The following is a 15691-nucleotide window of genomic DNA, read 5'->3' on the forward strand; positions in this document are numbered from 1 at the left end:
TCGCCTCTGGCAGTGGCCCCGCGCTCCTTCCGTGGCCTCCTTCCCAGCCCTTCCTTGCAGACTGAGGTCTCACTACACCTCCGATTTGCAAAGTTTCTTCTTTCCCTTTAATGCGGGGGAGGGCGGAGGAGGGCGGAGGACTAGGGAGTGAAGCGTCCAGAGGGTTGGGTGTTGTGTGGCAGGTGTGCCTCTCTCGCTGAGGCCAAGACAGAGATGGTCTCTGGCGTTCCAGGTGTCGCTCCTGGACCCGAGTGCCAGGGCGGGGACAAAGGCCTCCTCAGCTCACAGCCGCCCGCCCAGGCCTCAGACCTCCACCGAGCCCAGCTCCCTCAAGTGCTGCCGCAGGAGCTGGACATTGTGCAACAGCTTCTTCTGGTGGCCAGCCAACGTGATGCCCAGGGCGGGCAGGTCTCTGGTGGGGAAGGAGTGGGTCAGGTCTGGGCCAGCTCCTCTGAGATCCCAGGTGGGACCCCTTAGCCTAGGGCCCAGAGGGACCCCCACCCCGGCCCTCCCTGCTTACTCCGAGCTGAGCTGAGCCACATCACTGAAGGTACAGAGACCAAACTTGGAGAAGTTGTCTTGGTAGCACTCTAGTCCGATAGCCAAAAGCCAGGCCTGGGGTGAGTCCAGAGAAGGAAAGTCCAGGGCCACAGGGTTCAGGAGGGCCTGGGAAGGTCTAAGTGGGGGAAGGGGGGGTGTCAAAATCTCCCCTTCATCTTAGCCCCCTCTCCTCAGTTCGCTTTCCGGTTTGCATCTACCCTCCCTGGTTGTCCCGGGCTCCAGCCCCAATCTCCAGACCTGTCCCCAGGGCCCCCGTCAGCCTGCAGAGTGTCTGGCTTTCGGATCATCTTGTCAAATGCCGCCACCAGCTGGTCAAAATGAGGCCTCTGGGTACGGTCCTTCTGCCAAGTGTCTAGCATGAGCAGATGTAGTCCAGGAGGACAGCCTGGAGGTGGGGGAAGCCGGAACTCCTGCTCTATTGCATTTAGCACCTGGGGGTTAGTAGAAGAACATGGTGATGGGAAGAGATTGGTGGCGGAAAGGAGCGTTCCGTTAGGTCAGTGGGTGGGCTGGGATTGGGTGGAGCATGCGGTTGGAGTGGGGGGAAGGAAGCCAGGGAATTTAGAATCTGAGCGGATTAGAGAACTAAACTAAGAAGCTGAGCACGGACGAGCCTGTGAGGCTGGTGGGTTGGAGGATGGGGTGGGGAGCCAGCAATGTCTGCGTCAAGAGCTCACCTCCTGGTCACTCATGTCCCAGTAGGGCCGCTCTCCGTAACTCATCACTTCCCACATCACTATCCCAAAGCTCCAGACGTCGCTGGAAGTCGTATGTTTTCCGTGTGCAATGACCTCTGGGGCCGCCCAGCGAAGCATACAACCTGGGCCCTGGGCGGGGGGGAGGGTGAGAAGCAACGATAGCAATCACTGCGGCCGCGGTCACACGTGTCGAGCCGGGATGTCTGCCCAGGGTGCCCTCCTGGATGGCGCACAGGCGGGTTCCACTCCGACAGATGCCATGACACGCCAGCGGCGGTGGGCACCCCGGCCCCAGCTCCGCCTCCAGCGCCCTCTGCAAAAGCCTGAGCCTGCGGGGCTGTGCTCTCACCTGAGGACTGCGGCCGAGACGGGCCACTTTGCACACCAGGTGGCTGTTCACCAGCACGCTGTGGGCAGAGAGCGCGCGGTGCACGAAGGCGAAGCTGGACAGGTACTGCATGGCCGCGGCCACTCCCCGCTGCATGGCCACCAGCTGCAGGCTGCTGAACTGGCCCTCCCGCTGCTGAGGGGCCGGGGGCAGAGGTCAGCCAGCAGCAGCCGGCGGGGGGAGGGGGGGACCCCCAGCTACCGCATGCAGACCTCAGCACGGAAGGGCAGGGGGGTGGGGAATTAGAAGATGGCCTGGGAGTGAAGGAGACCGGGAGGTGGCAGCAAAGACAGAGGGCCCTGTCCCCTATCTCTGGGACGGCTGAGAACGGCAAAGCTCCCCGGACCCAAGGCCCCCCGCCCGCCCGCCTGCCCGCCGTCCCCAGGCCAGACCGACCCTGAGGAAGCTGTCCAGGGGGCCCAGCTCCATGAGCTCCGTCAGCACCATGAGGGGCCGGCTCTTGGTGACCACGCCCTCCAGCCGCAGGATGTTGGGGTGCTGGAACTGGCCCAGCACTGCAGCCTGGCCTAGAAAGGTCATCTGGAGGCTCTCGGCGCCTCCAGCCCACAGGGCCTGGATGGCCACAGCCTGCTCCCGCCGTCCCCGGGGCTGCAGGCGGCCCCTGCGGACTTCTCCAAAGGAGCCTGGGAGGACAGGTGGAGGTCAGGGGGTATTGAGGAAGGATGTGGGCTCTCGGTGTCCTGCCATATTTAGGAGCTATCCTAAACGCGGGGCTCCGGTCCCTCCCGTGCCCTTCCTCGGCCCCTGCACACCTGCCCCAATGACCTCCTCGATCTTGATATATGCAGGATCCACCTCCCGGGTAAATTCTCGGATGGCCTGGCAGGGGTCCTCATATGTGGAGGGATCGATGTAATACTTCACCCCAAGCCCTGTAGGCAAATGGGGTGCCTTATGCGTGGGTGGTACAAGGCCAGGCTGCCCACACACCCCAGCATGCCCTCCCACTTACAAAGGCAGGGCCGAAGAGTTCCCCCTCGACCTCAGGGGAACCCAGCCTTGCCCCCTGTGCTCAGCCCCATCCGTGAGCACCCTCCTTCCCAATCCCGATCCCACACCTGGGCTGCTGTACTGCTGCAGTTGCTCTGTGTAGCCTGTCCCACGCCGCTTCCTGAGGACAAACCAGAGTCCTGGAGTGACACTCCCACTTTCCCCCTTTCGGCCCCCATGTGCACCATTCTCCAGCCAGGCATTTGTGGGGTGAAGGCTGCTGGATCCCTTCTTCCCGCCTCGCACCGGCCCAGGGGCAAGGGCCTGGTGATGGGAGGTGGGCTCTGGGGGCCGGGGTTTCTGCAGTGGGCTTCGGGGCTGCCACGATGTGGGGTTGTGCTGCGGGGTGAGTGGCGTGGGGACATGGCTGGGAGGGGCTCACCTCTGGAAGACCACGGCCAGCACGGTAATGGCTGCCAGCAGGAGGAAGGCCAAGGCCCCCAGGATGGACCCAATTACCAAGGAGAGTCTCTCCGGAAGCTGGGTGGACAGCTCACCTGAGGAACCAGCCACCCAGGATCACACGTGGGCAAGGCTTCACAAGCCTACACCCCTCCATGTACCCACTGACACCCACTTACACCCCCCATGCACCCACTCACGCCCACCTACACCCCCCATACACCCACTCACACCCATCTACACCCCCATGCACCCACTCACACCAACCTACACCCCCCATGTACCCACTCACGCCCACCTACACCCCCCCATGCACCTACTCCCACCCACCTACAACCCCGTGCACCCACTCACACCCATCTACACCCCCCATACACCCACTCACATCCACGTACACCCCCCATGCACCTACTCACATCCACGTACACCCCTCATGCACCCACTCACACCCACCGACACCCACCATGCACCCACGCACACCCACCTACACCCCCCATGCACCCACTCATGCCCACCTACATACCCCGTGCACCTACTCACGCCCACCTACACCCCCCATGCACGTACCTACACCCACCTACACCCCCTTATGCACCCACTCACACTCACCTACACCCCCCATGCACCTACTCACATCCACCTACACCCCCATGCACCCACTCGCACCCACCTACACCTCCCATGCACCCACTCGCACCCACCTACACCCCCCATGCACCTACTCACACCCACCTAAAGCCCCCCATGCACCTAGTCACACCCACCTACACCCCCCATGCACCTACTCATGCCCACCTACACCCCCATGCACCCACTCACGCCCACTTACACCCCCCATGCACCTAGTCACACCCACCTACACCGCCATGCACCCACTCATGCCCACCTACACCCCCCATGCACCTACTCACGCCCATCTACACCCCCAAGCACCCACTCACACTCACCTATATCCCCCATGCACCTACTCACGCCCACCTACACCCCCATGCACCCACTCACACCCACCTACACCCCCCATGCACCTACTCACGCCCACCTACTCCCCCATGCACCCACTCACGCCCACCTACACCCCTATGCACCTACTCATGCCCACCTATCCCCCTATGCACCCACTCATGCCCACCTACACCCCCATGCACCCACTCACGCCCACCTACACCCCCATGCACGTACTCGCACCCACCTACACCCCCCTTCACCCACTTGCACTCACCTACACCCCCATGCACCTACTCACACTCACCTACACCCCCATGCACCTACTCATGCCCACCTACACCTCCCATGCACCCACTCGCACCCACCTACACCCCCCATGCACCTACTCACACCCACCTACAGCCCCCCATGCACCTAGTCACACCCACCTACACCCCCCCATGCACCCACTCATGCCCACCTACACCCCCCATGCACCTAGTCACACCCACCTACACCCCCATGCACCCACTCACGCCCACCTACACCCCCATGCACCTACTCACACCCACCTACAGCCCCCCATGAACCTAGTCACACCCACCTACACCCCCCCATGTACCTACTCATGCCCACCTACACCCCATGCACCCACTCATGCCCACCTACACCCCCCATGCACCTAGTCACACTCACCTACACCCCCATGCACCCACTCACGCCCACCTACGCCCCCATGCACCTACTCACACCCATCTACAGCCCCAAGCACCCACTCACGCCCACCTACACCCCCCATACACCCACTCACACCCACCTACACCCCCATGCACCCACTCATGCCCACCAGTACCCCCCATGCAAGTACTCATACCCACCTATACCCCCATGCACCCACTCACGCCCACTTACACCCCCCCATGCACCTAGTCACACCCACCTACACCCCCATGCACCCACTCACGCCCACCTACACCCCCCATGCACCTACTCACACCCATCTACACCCCGAAGGACCCACTCACGCCCACCTACAACCCCCATGCACCTAGTCACACCCACCTACACCCCCCATGCACCCACTCACACCCACAGACCCAGAGGCCAGCTGTTTTGCATGAGAGTATTCCCTACAGCCGCCTGCCCCACATGGCCTCTGGTCTGGAGGGTGCTAGATGAGGGTTCAAGGCCTGAGGGCCCCTGGGCCTCTCCTCACGAATCCCCCCACCCCCGGTGCTGCCTCTGCCCTATCCAGGCGTCCTCTCACCTTGAGGCAGCGTCTGGAAATAGACCTTGCCCCCATAGGGGCCGTGGCCTGCCGCTGTGCGCGCCCGCACCTGGAAGCCATAGATGTGGCCAGGGCTCAGCTGTGTCACGGTGGCCGTGTTGGTCTCGCTGGTCAGGGTGAAGGAGTGGGATTCATCTTCTGCCTGGGGGTGACAGCCACTCACTCCCTATTGCTCAGTCCCAGCCACCGACCCCTGCTCCCACCCTCCGGCGTCTGGCACCTCTCTGTCCTGGCCCTGGCCCACCTCCCGTCTCCCCCGCCAGCCCTGCTGGGCACCCCCACCCCCCCACCTGGTCGTAGTAGCGGAGCTGATAGTCCAGGATGTTCCCGTTGGTCTGGTCAGGCTGCGGCCAGGACACTGTGATGCTGTTGGATGCCCGGCTCACCTGGTGCAACGCCGGGACTGCGGAGGGAACTGGGGTGGGGGAGGTTAGTGGGTGGGTTCCCACGGGCCCCGATGGGTGGCAGGAGGAGGGGAGGGCTCCCAAGGAGGCAGAGCAAAAGGCTCACCTGCGTGGCTGGTGCTGACATTGATGGCAGCAGCCTGGGGAGGGTCGGGGCTGAGCTCTGACACCCCGTTCACAGCCTGCACCTCCAAGATGTAGGGCACATGTGCCCGGAGCCCCCCAACCAACACTCGGCTCTCCGTCAGGCCCCTCTGGCGGGGGTCGAAGTGCACCTCGTCCCTGCAGCGGCGACAGGCGCCCCCGCTGCCCGGGGCCGGCTCCTGGTGGCCTCCACACTCCTTGCACACCACGTTGAAGAGCAGGTCCCCTCGCCCTCCCAGCTCCTGAGGCAGGCGCCAGTGCAGCATGAGCACTGAGCCCTGCACTTCGAACCAAAGCTCCCGGGGAGCCGATGGAGGCCCTGGGGAGGCCGGTGGGGACAGTGGGACGGGCCAGGAGACGCAGGAGTGGTGGGGTGATGGGGGGAGGCGGGAGGCAGGCCAGCGTGGATGGGGTCCGGTGAGAAGGAGGTGAGTGGAGGGAAAAAACGAAAAGGAGAAAAGTCACTGCGAATGCAAACCAGCCCCACTGTAGTGCCCTCTGGCTCCCCTTCTGGGCCCACCCCTAGTCCTGTTTCCACCCCTGGGGCTGGTGGGGGACTCACCAGTGCACGGGGCCTCTGGGGGGTCTGAACTGGCCCTGTAGAAGCCCTCCAGGCAAGGGCAGATGGGGGCTGCAGGATCGGGGGCGTGGCTGCGGGCAGGGCACGGTAAGCAGGGGGTGTTCCCAGCCATGGCCTTGTAGGACCCCTCAGGGCAGGCTGGGGGCAGAATGGGGCAGAGACATTAGGCTCACCCCACCCTCCACCTCCTGAGCCCCACCACAGCCATCCCACAGACATGCCTCCAGCCTTCCATTCTCCAGGGCAATTTCTTCTGTCCCCCTGAGACCTACTGGCCACCCCCACCCCCACCCCTCCCCTTCCCTCTTTCTCTCCCTCAGGCAGATATTACTTCCATGGCCCGCATTTCCACTGATGGAAAAAGTGAGGTGCCTTGGGGGCTATGAGCAGGCCAAGCACCCCTAGAGGTGTCTGGCTTGATTGTGTGACCTCCCTGTGCAGAGGCCTTCCTCAGCCTCCGCCCTGCAAGCCGAAGGATTCCCCTTAGCTGGTCTCCACTGCCTTTTCCTACCTGCATCCTGGTCACCTGGCCCGGTGATGACCCCTTCCTAACTAGACGGCAAATGGGGACAAAGGACCCATCGCAAGATAACCCAGGAGTTTAACTCCCTTTGACCTCTATCACTACTCGGGCCTGCAGCCCTTGGATGCTCAGCATTGGCTGTGGAAGTCTCCAGAAGGCTCTAGAAATTGGAGATGAGCGCATGACACCAAACGTGTATGCTTTAGAAAGTAAATCTGGAGATAACAAGGGTCCTTTCCTAAATAGCTTATTCCTGACCTTCTGGGGGGACAAAAGGAGTCTGGAGCATTCAGGAGAGGCGTGCCCAGGTTGGGGGCCAGGTGGGCAGGTCTGGAGCAGAGCCTCACCTTGGCAGGCCTTGTCTCCGCGGGCCGGCTGGTGGCCCGGCTGGCAGCGGCAGCCCCCGACGGCTACCATCCACTTGCCTTCCCCGTTGCAGTGCAGCCTGGGGGGGCTCCCCCCTGCCTGGCCCCCGCCTCCATCCTCCTCCGGCTCCGCGTGGGCCACACAGGTGCCCACGGCCGCCACCAGGGAGGCGCCCCCGGCCCCGCTGGCCTGCGTCTCAGGGAAGGAGGCGAAGGCGCGGAGCACGGAGGGGCAGGTGTAGGAGAAGAGCTTGACGGCCACGAGGGCCAGGCAGGCCCCGGTGTCCTGGAAGGCCACGTAGAAGCCGCGCTGCGTGAGCGGCCCGAAGCTCCTCTCCTTGACGTTGAGCTGCAGCCCGGCCCGCTGCCCGGCGCCCCGGGGCCCCACCGCCCAGGCCGAGGAGCCTGGGAAGCTCTCGTCGGCCGCGATGGTGTCCACCTTGGTCCAGCGCTTGAGGTGCCAGGCGGGGACGCTGTCGGGGCCGTCGGGCTCCTCCGCCTGGCGGTAGTAAAGGGTGAAGGTCTCCCGGCAGGTGCCCCCGGCCGCGCCCAGACTGGCACAGGCGCGCACGGAGAAGTGCAGGCGGATGTGGGCTCTCTGCGCCCCGCGCCGCTCCACGAAGTGTGTCTGCAGCCAGTTGTCCTGCCCGGTGCCCGCGGAGGCCCCTGCCACGTGGCATGCCTCGAAGGTCCGGGTCAGGCGGCGCTGGTCGTCCAGGACGCTCACTTCATCCCACTGCAGGGAGGCGGGGTAAGGAGAGGGCGAGGTCCGGGCCTCTGGGGGGGCAGGAGCCTTATTCCGCTAGTCTCCACCCAGGGCTTCCTTCCCCAGGGCGCCCCCAACCCAGGGAGCAGGGTGGGGAGGAGCACCGGGTGGGGGATGAAAGAGTGACACTCACCCCACCTGGGGGGTAGGTGAGCCAGCCAATCTCAGATGTCTCTCCAGTGGTGTCCAGCAGGACCTCTGCCCGGAGACAAGAAGGGGCGCTCAGCGGCCAAGCCCCCCGCTAGTACTGCTCATTGTCACCCCATCCCTTGGGGAAACCAGAAAGATCCCTCCCTTGTCCTTTTCATTCACCAGCAGGGGCACAGCTGTCTGTCAGGAGCCTTTCTCTGGAAGCTTCCCCATTCCTTTCCCCTGCTTGACGTCTTCAGGCTTCTCAGCCTTTTCGGAACCTTTCCCATCCCCACCTGTGCTGGCAGGTGGGGGTTCTCCAGTCTTCCCTTCCCTCTTACCTTCCAGAGCCAGAACTGAGGACACCAGCACCAGGACCCAGAGACTGCACAGCATGCCCGCCGCTCTGCTCCCTGCCCGGGCAGCCCCCTCAGCAGCCATGGGGCATCTTCGGGGCTCCCACCATTGCCCTGGCCACCACCCTGCTCGCAGGCAGGGCTGCTGCTTTGTAAGCCTGGGGTCTGCAGCCAAGCTGGCTTCCTAGGGAGGCACACAGGACCAGAAGAGGCAGGTGGCAGGTAAGTACATTGCTACGTGGATGGCCCAGACTCCCAAACCTGACTCTCTGTCTCGTCCTACGGCTCTCAAACCACCCCAGCACCAACTACAGGGTAAGGGCCTGTCGGAAGCAGACTCTCTCCTGACCTGTGCCAAGTCCACCACCTTAGAGGGCCATCTAGTAGGTGAGTCTGTTCCTACGTCCTGCAGATGACCCATCTCTGGGCATCCCTTACAGCCCTCCCTCTTAGAGCATAGGATATAGTTCTAGGCCAATCTTACCCTTTTCTTCTGGAAGGAGCTATTTCAGTTCTTTCTTTTCATTAACTCTCCCGTCCTCTTCCTCCTTGAGCCACCCTGTATCAGAAGTCAGAAGATTCTTCTCATTAAAACAAGCAGAGTAGAAGCTACGCCTTCCGTTGGGACACACGATTCCCTCTCCCCAGCACCTCCTCCCTCACATCAGATCTGGACACTGAGAGGAGCCGCAGACGAGAGCTGTGGGGTGTGACGGATGGGAAGATAGGAGAACAGGAGCAAGAGGGACCTAGGCGTAGGTCCCTGCCACCCCATCTGATGAGTAAGCCAGCACAGAGTAGAGCCGCCTGGGTCTGGCATAACTACATTTTGTGAACAATGGTCCTCCCTCCACAAGGGCGCATTTCTTCTACAGCTTACAGAAAGATAAAAGTGTGCCTTCTATCTGTATCTGGGAAAAACGCTCCTGGTTTGCTCACAACTAGAGGACAGCAGCAGTGGCAGGCCACCTTGTCCTATGGGATTAATAGTGCACCGGGTTCAAGAAGGTATGTGGGATAGGCTCTCTATATCCACGGTGCTTATGAGTTCAAACTGGTGTGTCTTGTGGGAAGGACAGGTGGTGATGTCTACCTATCAGCTGCCCTTCCGAGAGCTTGTCCTTCAGGTGCCGTATCCTTGGATCTGTTTGCATGGATGTTCAAACAAGGATGGGTGTGGCTGAAGTGTTTGTAAGGGAAAAGACTGTAAAGTAGCCGTCCATCAATAGGAAGATATCCAATAAAGCATGGTACAACCTTACGAAAGGGCAAGGGCAGGTGTTTTTTTGCACTGATTATGAACATACTTTCCAAGGGAAAGCAGTCCATGCAGAACAGTGTAAAGTATGATCCCCACTGGTTAAGGTAAGAAGGCCATCCATATACAAGCACCCGCCTCCTCCAGCTCACAAGGGCATGACTGGGGGATGGGGGGCACAGTGAAGACCCAAATGGGTTCAGGCCTTCCTCTGTTCATTGGTCTAGAGATTAGTGGTGACCCATCTGTCCCCTTGGGACTGAGTCTCAAAAGTCCGTGAGTTGCATGAACAAGAGCAAGTCCATTCCATTTATTTCTGTTGAGGAGAAAATAAGAGGCAGGTTGTTCAAAGACATGATGCTGAGAGGGAGAACAAAGACAGGAGTTGAGAAATGGAGCCTATTTCCTCCATGACAGGTGCGGCCAGGCGACCCACAGCCATCCTGAAAGTTGCATGTTTCACGATGCAGTCCAAGCCAAACTATTAAACCATTTAACTTCGATAAATCAGAAAATCCTAATTTGGTTCCTGCTAATCTAATTTTTCCCAGTAACACTGGCTCTGGTGCAAGCCAAAGCCTTCGGTGTCCCTCCGCATGGTCATCACAAAAAGGCGCTGCTTTTAGAGCTGGGTGGGCTGATCACATGATGGGCACTCGCCCACCAGCCACTGCAGTTCACCTTCCCTGCCCCTAGAACCCTGCTCGCGAGGCGGAGTTTAACTTAGAGCATGTGGAGGCAAGCAAGAAGCATTTCCGGATCACCAAGTTGTATACCTTAAACCTACACTATCTTATATCTTATACATCAGTTGTGCCTCAATAAAGCCAGAAAAAAGGGAAGCATTTCCCTATGGCAAATTATTCCTAAGAAACAGAGGTTCTTTGCAAATACACTCCCGAATGATGCTAGCATCATTCACAGATGAAATGTTTCAAAGAAGAACAAGGAGACTGTGAAGTAAAAAAAAACACGGCCCCATCACTAATGCTGTTTAATAAATATCCTGAGGTAACGTATGCTGTAGGCACATCCCCCAAACGCTCAGTGGCTTAATTTGGAGACACACTTGACACACCAGGGCAGACCAGACTGTCCAGAGCCAAAGGGTCTTTAGGAATGCTGTTATCAAGAACTGAAAATGCCAGCAAAATGTCTTTAAACAATAAAAGCTATTATATCATTTGCTCAGCAGATATTCTCTAAAATAGCCTCTTTCAGTCAGAAGATGGATGGATCCTGGATTCTGTACAAAAAGAAAACTGTAAGCACTGTGTCTTCCTAAACTTATATCAAGACAAATAATCATGGAGAAGGCGTAATAAACACTTCGGATGCATCTCAATGAATTTTTTTTTTTTTTTTTTGAGAGAGAGAGACAGCAAAACAAGAGGGAAGAGATGTACTGCAGATCCTATCAGCTGTGCACTATGGAACATTCTAGAGGATGAGGAATGGCAAAGTATTTGCTTTGATGACCCACAACACAAGCAACACAGTCGCTTGTGGCTGCAGCAGGGCGTGTATGCATAGCCTCAGCATGCATCTTAATGACAACATGAAGCTGGCCTCTCTCCAGAGGATCCAGAAAAGAGCAAAAGCAATTAGGGAACATGTTAAAGCCACTCAGCTTCTGTCCTCAAGAGGCATCAGAAAGAAAAGAATTAAATGGAGACATGGTGTGTGGACTGCCGCTTTCATAATCGTTCAAAATTTTTTACCAAGAACAAAGATGTTCATTAAAAAAAAAAATGGTGGAGGATTCTCAAGTGCCCAGAAGTGTTCCTTGCTGTTTGAAGGGACCTCTTTTAGATTTGAATCCAGAAGACCGAAGGTTATAAACAAGTTTCTTCAGGAAAAACAACAACAACAACAACAAAAAACCAAAAAACTGTGGTCGAGTGAGACTGGGAAGCGAGGTCAATCCCTGCTTATCAAACAAAACATAAATGCAAATCTTTTATTTTTTAATATATAAAAAGAACCTGGGTGTACCTCTACGGCAGGAATAAAAACAAGGAAGGACGAAACTTTAAGATACGGATGAAACTGCTGTCAGCTAATTCCTACCGCTGCAGATTCTTTTGAAACAAGTTTCAAAGGCAGAAATATAAGTGACAAGAACACGCAGCTCCATCCACATGCCTGGAATACTGAACAAGAGAGACTTAGAACTTGGTTTTCAAAGGTGCCTTCAGTGGTTGAGGCCTAGGACATCTGCGTGCGCTTAGTCTAGGGGCTCATCCTGGAAGCTGCTGAGTGCGTCCCTTCTGCAACACAGAGGGGGGCAGGCCTGCTTCGGATCCCCCTCTCCTCTCCAGCTCCTGAAAGGCATCGGTCAGTGCTTAGAAATCTTCTACCCGGTGAAAGAGCAGAAGACTTCTCTCAATCAGGAAAACATTCAAGTCTCAGATGTGTACATGGTTTTAAAAATACAACACACCAGAAGCAGCAGCAACGTGGATGGAAAATGGTAGCTCAGAAAATAAGACTCATTTCACAAAATTTCAGATGACAAAAATTGCATTCTATGACTTCACATTTTTTTTTTCTCAGCTTCTTCTCTACATATATCACTTTACATCTTTTTGCTCCAGTAGAGACACTGCATCCGCAAGCCTGCTACATTTCTTTGGTTTATAAAAATATGACAGTCCGTAGGCATCAAAATTGTGTTTTGTTTCCAGAAACTGGCAAAGATTAAAGATGTGTAGACTCTTAGCTTATAAATTGTAGCTTCTGAGTTCTGTTATCTATAAAAATGAAAGATTTAAAAATAAATTAAATGAGTAGATCTGTAGGAATTTAAAAAATTAACTGTCCTCAAATTGAAATGTTAAATGTGATAATTTTATCAACAAACTGAGATGGTTAAAAATAGTTTATGCACCTCAGTCCACAAAATGAGTTTTTTAAAAAAAATTAAGTAATATAAGCCAAATAAACTTGGAAGAAATGATGGCAGAAAATGTACCGGACATTAAAATTGGTTACTGCAAGAGGGAGAAATGAAGGATGGTGGGGGGGGGGGGGAGGCGGGTATTAATTTTGTCTTATGTATATTTGAACGGGTTTTCATGTTACAATGAGCATATCTTATTTTTCCAATTAAAACAAAATCTCATAATTATCATCTAAACAAAAAAGAAGGAAAAGATTTTTAAAACCTAGACTAGCATAGCATATGTTTACATTTTATCGTCCCCTCCCAATGCTCTCTAGGTTTCAAAACAATGTAGAAATTTCCACGTATAAGGAGAAAGCAGAGATAAAGAGGCAGTAGGAGTTGGGAATGAATGAGCAAAATAACTTTTATCTCTGGATTTTCTTTAGGCTGCTCTCCAAAGAAGTTCAAATTGCCCCCACTGATAATATCAGGCTTCTCTTGCTCTGTGTTAAGCGAAGGACTGTGGCTTTAAAGGGACCAGGGAGACCAAGAGGGCTGTACACCGGGGACACATGACAAGGGCCTCGCTGCAAAGTGAGCCCAGGCCGGGACAGTCAGAGAGGCGAAGCAGGCTGCAGGGCCCGAGGGGGGACGGGGGTGGCAAGGAAGGTCCCAAGGGCAAAGGGGCCAGTGGTTAATGTGCGGTGTGGCTGCTGAGCTGGTCCTCACACCTGTTAGCCACAGGGTCAGCGTGGGAGGGGTCAGCACCATAGGTCCTGTCCTCTGTCCTGTTCTGCAGCTGTTAAACGCCCAGGAAATTCCAGTATAATCCTTGCTCAGCTTAATGCTGCTACCCTTTAATCTCCACCTTGGATATGGTCTCAGTCTCAGAGCTCCATCCGCCTGCCTTGAAAGGGATCCCATCAGCCCTTACAGAGGCATCCAGAGCAGACAGTGAGGAGGTGGCTGCCCTCCCGTGCTTCTAGCCCCTGCTGCCCTGGTTCGAGAAGCCAATTTGTGGATTACCTAGCAGAGGAGAGTCCTGTGTCCCCCGAGGCCTCCAGCCTCCAAGAATGTCCCCCAGAGCACGCAGATGCAGATGAATGTGCCTCCCACTCCCAGGCTGTGGAGCTGGGGGAGGCTTTTAAGATGCAGGCAGTGTCTGGGAGTGGCAGACAGCCACTTAGAATGAGCCACTCTGGCTGTGCACTGACCGGGGACATGCGTGGCTTTGGAAAAGGGCACAAGGGAGGGTGTTGGGACAGTCAGTACGTGTCTGTGAGAGATGAGCAAATGGGAGACCGCAGAAGCCCCCAGGAGCCGTGACCAGTGCCTGCTGGAGCAGGTGTGAGAGTGTGTAAGGGAGTGTGTGTGAGGTGAGATGGATATGGAGCAGCACACACGCTGGGAGAGATGTGTGTGTGTGTGTGTGTGTGAGAGAGAGAGAGAGAGAGAGAGAGAGCATGTACATCAGAGCAGAGCCAGAGAGCTCCCCATACTGGAGACAGATGCCCATGAGCCCTTCTCACCCTGGGTCTGTCCCTGCCCTACCCCGAGTCAGCCCCAGGCACTGCTGCTGCAGAAACATCTGGGCTGGGAGAGGGAGCTGACCAGGGGAGCAGAGAAAGAGGAACCTGAGGCTCCCTGCCCCCCAAACCCCACCATCCCCTTCCCCCTAGTGGGCAGGCCAGTAGGGGGACACAGGACTCAGGGCCCAGCTCAGGAAATGGTGATGAGCTGGGAAAGCAGCTGGTCCCGAGGAGGAATGTTCTTGCCCTTTCCATGCTCAGACCACCGCTGCCTGTTGCTCCTAGGCACTCCGGTGACACAGTGGTCACTGCACCCTGAGTGAACCAACAGACTCCAAAGGAGTCCTCCTCCCTTGGCCACTGGGTAGGTACACAGAAGCCCCTGCCCTAATCTCCCCGCAAGGAGAAAGGTCCACTGCCCTGCGAGAACCAAATGTCCCCTCTGCTAGCACCCTCCACGAACCACGACTCTCAATCCTGCAATGCCCAGTACCTGGACGTTCCCCTGCATTGCCACCACCAACGCCAGAGCTCCTTCCCACCCAACCAGCGTCTCCCCTTCTAGAACCTGAGTCAAGTTCTCCTGGCGGGGCGGAGGGCCTGGCCCTGGTTAACTTATTGGGAACAGGCCCAGCCGCTTCTCTCCATGGGCACTGCCAGGGACATTACAACATCGGCTATGCTGGCCCCGAGCCAGCTCCCCCAGGGATGGGAGGAGGGAGGATGCCAGACAGCCAAGATTGGTGGATGGGGGTGTAGGGCAGGTAGGGCCAAGCACCCAGATGTAAAGAGCAGGGGGTGGAGCTGGGGCAGCAGCGCAGCCGACTTTGGTTGCAACTTGGGGGTTATGGCTGGGGAGCATGAACCAAGCCTTCTCTCCACTCCAAGGCTTGTGCGTGATAATGGGGGTTGGGGTGCGGGGGGGGGGGGGGGCCGCGGTGTGGGATCAACCTCCTTGCTCCTCCCAGCTCCGCGGGGATTGGAGAGATGCCACCGGAGTCATTAGGGTGGGCGATCCTCCTCAGAACGCGGGGAGTCCGGCCTTGGCGAGGGACCCCGACATCGGGACCCCCGAGCCGAGCGCGCGCGGTGGGCGGAGACGCGGCGGGGGGTCGCAGCGGCCGGGGTAACGGGGTCGGGGAGCCGGGCACCCGCCAGGAACCCGCCGCCCCGGCAGGCCCCCGGGCGTCCGCAGAGGCCCAGTCCGGGGGCCCCTCTACTTTCGCGAACCTTGGTGCTTCTGTCCCCGGGCGCGCCGCCCCACGGCCCCCCACCCCCCGGCACCCCGGGCTCACCTTCCGCCGCCGCAGGCTCCGCGGTCTGCGCCCCCCAGGCCCCGCGATGGGGCCGCGCCGCCCGCGTCTGCTCCCGGTGCGGGGACCCCGCTCCCGGCTCCCCGCTCCCCGCTCCCCGCTCCCCGCCGCCCGGTGCGCCGCCGCCGCGCGTCTCCGGGGCTCGGGGCCGGCCGGGGGCGGGGA

At 58.0% G+C, this 15691-nt stretch overlaps 1 protein-coding gene across 6 annotated transcripts; it reads right to left on the bottom strand.

Annotated features, from left to right (window-relative positions):
- Positions 1–79: 79 nt before the first annotated feature.
- On the bottom strand, positions 80–15632 carry EPHB6 (EPH receptor B6). 6 transcript variants are annotated; one of them, XM_038559348.1, is made up of 20 exons: positions 15509–15620; positions 12241–12550; positions 11943–12121; positions 9024–9098; positions 8525–8723; positions 8188–8252; positions 7271–8024; positions 6383–6538; positions 5783–6139; positions 5563–5687; positions 5252–5414; positions 3041–3155; positions 2727–2779; positions 2421–2540; positions 2044–2291; positions 1609–1782; positions 1239–1388; positions 799–992; positions 521–676; positions 80–412 (listed from the first exon to the last, which is right to left on the bottom strand). In XM_038559348.1, the coding sequence occupies exons 5-20, from the start codon at positions 8622–8624 to the stop codon at positions 304–306; spliced, it is 3039 nt and encodes a 1012-aa protein (XP_038415276.1). In that variant the 5' UTR covers positions 8625–8723; positions 9024–9098; positions 11943–12121; positions 12241–12550; positions 15509–15620; the 3' UTR covers positions 80–303. The 6 variants fall into 6 exon arrangements, with proteins under 6 accessions (XP_038415276.1, XP_038415274.1, XP_038415277.1 ...); XM_038559346.1 differs by having other exon boundaries at positions 11793–12121; XM_038559349.1 differs by lacking the exon at positions 11943–12121.
- Between the last annotated feature and the right edge of the window lie 59 nt (positions 15633–15691).

Source organism: Canis lupus, chromosome 16 (genome assembly GCF_011100685.1).
Source record: "Canis lupus familiaris isolate Mischka breed German Shepherd chromosome 16, alternate assembly UU_Cfam_GSD_1.0, whole genome shotgun sequence".
NCBI classification, from domain to species: domain Eukaryota; kingdom Metazoa; phylum Chordata; class Mammalia; order Carnivora; family Canidae; genus Canis; species Canis lupus.

What these genes read in the sequence shown, in the direction of transcription:
- EPHB6 (XM_038559347.1), bottom strand. Translation starts at nt 8,624, where the DNA reads ATGGCTGCTGAGGGGGCTGCCCGGGCAGGGAGCAGAGCGGCGGGCATG. An exon ending in TTTCCAGACGCTGCCTCAAG is followed by an intron (nt 3,156 to 5,251) that starts GTGAGAGGACGC and finishes CTGGTTCCTCAG; the next exon opens with GTGAGCTGTCCACCCAGCTT. An exon ending in CGAGGAGGTCATTGGGGCAG is followed by an intron (nt 2,292 to 2,420) that starts GTGTGCAGGGGC and finishes CTGTCCTCCCAG; the next exon opens with GCTCCTTTGGAGAAGTCCGC.